We start from the raw sequence: 5,881 nt of genomic DNA, 5'->3' as shown, positions 1-5,881 counted from the left end.
AATTGATCACCTACTAGCTATAACATATATAAAAAAGAATGTAAAAACCTCTATATAGTCACTAATTTCTAATAAAATCAAGTTTTACTCCCAATTAAATTTTGTTCTCTCAAAAACAATATTTAATTTTCTTTATTACCAATTATGAAGCTTCTACAAAAATAAGATAAGGGTTCCTACATAAAGGGGTACATGTTCTCATGCTTACCTCATCATGATCACCATTTCCACTCAACTACAATAAATAACATTAAATATTTTATATTAATCTCAATATATTTGTTTTTCTATACTAATGGATTTTTACGTCACACATACATCAAAATATTAATAGCTTTTTTTCCTTGTGTTTTTTAAAGAAAAATGTTAATAGTTTTTGGCTACATATTTCAGAGTTTCATAATTCTCATGTTGTCATCAATCTTTGAAATTCTTAATTTATTAGGCTATTTTGAAATAAAATTATTAAACTATGTTTAAAAAAAACCCTAATAATGTGTCGTTAAACTAGTATTTTATTAACATATTTGAAATAAATCTTATTGGTGTATGAAATAGATTTCATTAATAGATTGGTTAAATTTTATGTGTTAAAGTAATGAAGGTTATATTAGTAACTTTTGATTAATGTAAGTTACGGTGGAAGGAGTAGCTCGTGATAGAGATGAATTAGGTGCGGATGATGAATTCTGGTTTTCATATATTTAGTTAGAAGAGTTGTACAATCACATCTATATTATCCTTTTTATGTACTCTCTCATTTATTTAGGTTTGGTTGTTCGGTTTGGCACTCTCAGAATAAAGTAATCCGTTAAAATAAAAACTTTTCGTTAACATAGTTTTTATTATTTGTTTAATATAGTAGGAATAGAATTGAGGGTCTAAAATATTGAACATATATTAAAATGAAAAATTACATAAAAAATTAGAGACTATTTTGTAAAATTGCCTAGCTATATAGTTTTTCTTGCCCTAATATTCTCTTACAAATAGGAGGGAGAAAATGTGAACCCTGTATCTTACAATATTATTCTAGGTAGAGCTTAAAAAATCAAATTTCATACGAGAATAGTGGATAATTTTATACAATTATAAAGATATGAACTAACCGCACTATTCTAATTCTATAATGATATAAGAACCATATCTCTCCTGATCTCTTGCATAGCCATCTAATTGAAATTAATTTTCAATATTCAACATAAAGTGATCTTTGTTTAATGGAAGATACAAGTTAGGATAAATCTAATCTTTTTGGCTTTTAAATAAATTTTGTTAGGGATGGTTTTGAAATTAAGGGTATGATCTACATAAAATAGGGAGAAAAACAACCGGGTCGAAAAAATAATGACTAGCATTCTACATTCATTTTGAGTCTAAAAGAGAGGGTTAGTTCGTGTCAAAGTCCATATCAACGTGCTTAATCTCAACTAAGGTCGAGGTCGAGCCTAGCAAAATAGTTAATGGGACATGTCCCGTACATGCCCGAACTGAAGCCAACCTAGGATTAAAATGAGATTAGGGGAAGATGGTTTGGCTGAGGCCGACCTAGCCAAATGGAAAACATGGCACGCTCATCGACTTGGTAAGTTGAAGGATTATCCTAATGCAACTCTAAACCCCTATCGAGAAAACCTAAGTTGACCATTTGAATAAATACATCATATTATAACCTTTAGAAAGAGAACTTTAACTTAAATCCTACTCTCGGACTCTCTAATTTCCACGTTCTTTTACTTTCTGACTTAAACATTGAAGTGTATTTGGTAAACATCACATCGATGTGTAGGCTTTTTCTTTGATAATGTTCCCTTTTAAAATAAATTCATTGATGAATGTCACGTGAAGGTCAAGTATGTTTCTCCTATTCGAATTTTGGCCTCACACAAGTACATATGTAAGTTTTGGATATATTATACCATTATATATAAATACACAAAGATATGCAATGTCATAATAGAAACTATACGTTGAAAAATAGAAAAGGGTTACAGCATTTTGATGTGAGCAAGCACGCAAATTACAAAGTTAGCCCTTCCTACTACTACTCGAGTTTTGATGTTGAAAATATATTTAAGGGCACATATATAGGTGGTCACAAACTAAGGGTCCATTGAGAGAGTTCAATTCCCTATAGCATTGCCCCACAATATTTGTAGGAGGGTGACCCTAAATATCATATCAATCTACCACTTTGGGTTTTGATATGGAATACAGCCATGCCTTCTCCATTATACACAAATGACAATTTGTACCCAACAAAATAGCCCTTGTCAAATGGGTCCTATAGAGTCCCTAGTGGAATATTATATTCTTGAAGAAGCCATGTGATTGGTCTGCCAATTGGATCCTAAAAATCAAAGTCTCTCTCTTACACACATATATATTGATAATTTTCTAGGGTTTTTTTTATACATAGAAAAAAAATTAGGGCCATTTGTTAGCTATTCTCATTGGCTTGCAATGAATGACATCAAAATTATTCTACTACTTCTCCTTTTTGTGTGTAATTTGTTCCTACCATCCTATTCACTGAATGCTGAGGAGGGAAGGGAGGACTACAAGAACTGGCTGTCATGGAACCTTCAAAATTACAAGAACAAAGCTGGTTCAGTAGCCCGGTCAGCTGCCAAACTCGGCCGGTCTTATAAGGGTGGCGGAGTTCTTGACTATAAATTGAAAAAGGCCGAGATGAACAAAGTGAGAATAACCGTTAGCCAGGACGGGACGGGTGACTTTAGAACAGTTGGAGAAGCTCTTGGTAGCATTCCCAAACCTAATAGTAAAAGAGTCATTTTGGTCATCAATCCAGGAGTTTACAGGTAATATTTTTGCATCTTTGTGTAAAATTAGCAAAATTCATATATATCATCTTTGTTATTAAAATGTTAATTACCAATTATGAAAAATACTTACGTACATCTTAGACTACATCTATCTTTGTGCATCTTATCCGATTGAATTTTTTTTTTTTTTTTTTTAAAGTCCGCACAAAGATTGGTATATCTTAGAGTGCACTCAAGTATTGCTCATTTACAAATATCCTATCCGTGTACTAATGAAGTAAAATAATGTGGATTGAGTCCAGTGAAAAAATCACCATCCCTAAAAGCCTACCATTCGTGACATTTCTTGGAAACGTCAATGATGACCCACCGACCATCACGGGAAATGCCACGGCGTCGGTGACCGGAGAAGATGGAAAGCCATTGGGGACTTTGAAGAGTGCAACTGTGGCTGTAGATGCCAATTATTTTGTAGCTATCAATATAAAGTTTGAGGTAAAAGATTCTTTTTTAATCCTTCCAAAAAGAAACCCTTTGATATACTAAATTCACACTTCCCTGAACCATAAATCCTAAATTAAATAAATAAATAAGATTCTCCCACAATTCCAATCCAAAGCAAAATTAAGACATTAAAAAAACATCTTTATTAGTATGAGACATTTTTTTTATTATTTTAATAATAATAAAAAAAACTGATATAAAATAGCTTTTTCGATGATCGTGAGTTTGCAGAATACGGCAACACACGAGATTGGATCAGTTCAAGGACAAGGAGTGGCGTTGCGAATATCAGGAACAAAAGCTGCATTTCACAATTGCAGCTTTTATGGGGATCAAGACACACTATATGATCACAAAGGCCTTCATTACTTCAACAATTGCTACATCCAAGGCTCAGTGGACTTCATATTTGGCTATGGAAGGTCCTTCTATGAGGTTAAATTAATTAAAGTTCTGGCCTAATTAATTTGTTTATTTTAATTATATATTATATTGAAAAAATTTTACTAATAAAAAAAATGTCAAACTATTTATAGAAATAGCAAAAAAAATACCGATAGAGTTTTTTATCCACCTCCATCAAAGAAAATTGAAATTTTGCTATTTTGCGTAAATAGTTTCCTTATTTTTCTATTTTTGAAAATCCGCTATTATATATATTGTTGGGTGATTATTGGAAAATGGATTTGTGTGCAGAAATGTTATCTGAAGTCCATAGCAAAGAAAGTGGCTTCATTGACTGCTCAGAAGGGATTAAAATCATCAATGGAAAGTGGGTTTTCATTCAAAGATTGTATTGTAACAGGAAGTGGACAGATTTACTTAGGAAGAGCTTGGGGAGATTATTCAAGAGTTGTTTTTTCATATACTTTTATGGATAATATTGTTCTTCCTCAAGGTTGGAATGATTGGGGCTCCCTAAAACGCCATTTGTAAGAATTTTCTCTCTTTATTTTTCCCTTTCATTTTTTTTCCAATTTTTTTCCTTCATAAATATCCCATATGACTTGTGAATTTTTAAATCATATATCACTTTTTTTAAAAGAAAATGAATGTAGTATTTATATATGGTATACTACACATATATAAGATCTAATTTTAATTGAAGGATTGCTTATGAATATGACTTATAGATTTCACTAATATTTAAATGGGTGTGTAAAATCATTTTTTAAGAACAAATGAGGTGTGCTTTGTGCTAATTAGACAAAATGCAAAGGGTAATTTGGTAATTATTCGTATCTTAAAAGGTGAAACATGGGAATTAGTAGAAGTTTTTCTTTTTTTTTTGGGTTAAATTATGAATTTGGTCCTAGATTTGGACAAAAAAAAATTTCATTACGTTGTTAAAAATTTTAATTTCCTATTCCCATATAGTTTAGCCTTAATTACCTTCCATTTGGTCCTTGTATATATATGTTAATTAATTTTAAAATTTTCAATTGAGTTGTTATTTTATGAGTTTAGTTTCAATTTGGTTCTAATAGTTTGATTAAATCTCATAAGATAGAACCAACTAACACATAATTACTCGAAACTACTAAATTGAAGAAAAAAAATGTTGATAAGATATTGACATGGATTGTTTGTAAAAGTTAACCTTAAACAATAGGGAGAAAATTAAAACTTTTAATTAGTAATGACAATATGTGAAGTTTGACTATATTTTAAGGACCAACAAATTGAAAATTTTAAAACCATAGACACTATATATTAATTTCTAAAATTATAGAGACAATTCAAATTTTACTCAAAACTCAAGATGTTTTTTTTTTTTTTTTTTTTGAATTCAACAACATTTGGACCTCTAAACTTTAGTATATGATACTTGAACTGTACCACTTAGTTATATTCAGGTTGAATCTCGAGAGTATGTCATGGCTTCGTGTATGAAATCTAAGAGTAAATGAATGTATTTTTGTGTATTTGTATTGTGTATAGGACTGTGTATTATGGAGAGTACAAGTGTAGTGGACCAGGTGCAAATTTAACAAGAAGAGTGCAATGGGCTCACAACTTAACAGATGAAGAGGCTCAACCTTTCATTGGGACTCACTATGTTGAGGCTGATTCTTGGCTTCTTACCCCTTATAGTTACTCTCTTAATTAAAATTTGTTCCCAAAATTTATGCACTTTCACATTGCATAATCTTTTGGATGTATATTATATCCAAATATTTTTAAAAAGGGATGATTTTAGTTTCCTCTAAATTTATTGAGCTTGATTTTTCTATATCTATATATATATATATATGTATGTTCTACTATATGTAATATTGCATGGAAATTTAAATGCATGAAGAGGAAATCAAGTAGAAATGGATTGATTATTTGGGGGGGAAAAAGTTGTTGAAAGGTACTTTTATAACTTTATACATTATTCATGTATATTTCCCATTTTTAAAATGTTGTATGCCCAAGTTAGGTTAAAAAAATATGTCTTAATCTCACAATGCTTGTTTTTTCTTTTCAAAGAAAAAAGGGTTTTTGATGTTTTAAAAAGCTTTAAGTTACTCTTATGTTTTAATATGCTCCTAAATTGTCGATAGGGTGAAATTTTGATCAATATTTTCATATTTCTATGAGTTTGA

The 5,881-nt window shown here is 30.4% G+C and overlaps 1 protein-coding gene across 1 annotated transcript; it reads left to right on the top strand.

Moving 5' to 3' along the window:
* The first annotated feature begins 2,343 nt into the window (after positions 1-2,343).
* LOC120085358 (putative pectinesterase 53) lies at positions 2,344-5,501 on the top strand. Its single transcript, XM_039041302.2, has 5 exons — positions 2,344-2,822; positions 3,089-3,281; positions 3,522-3,725; positions 3,987-4,222; positions 5,232-5,501. The coding sequence occupies exons 1-5, from the start codon at positions 2,464-2,466 to the stop codon at positions 5,398-5,400; spliced, it is 1,161 nt and encodes a 386-aa protein (XP_038897230.1). The 5' UTR covers positions 2,344-2,463; the 3' UTR covers positions 5,401-5,501.
* The last annotated feature ends 380 nt before the right edge of the window (positions 5,502-5,881 follow it).

Source organism: Benincasa hispida, chromosome 9, assembly GCF_027475165.1.
Source record: "Benincasa hispida cultivar pf3 chromosome 9, pf3_genome.v1.1, whole genome shotgun sequence".
Lineage (NCBI taxonomy): Eukaryota > Viridiplantae > Streptophyta > Magnoliopsida > Cucurbitales > Cucurbitaceae > Benincasa > Benincasa hispida.
Note: the sequence above shows the minus strand (reverse complement) of the source record. Positions and strands in the feature narration are given on the sequence as shown.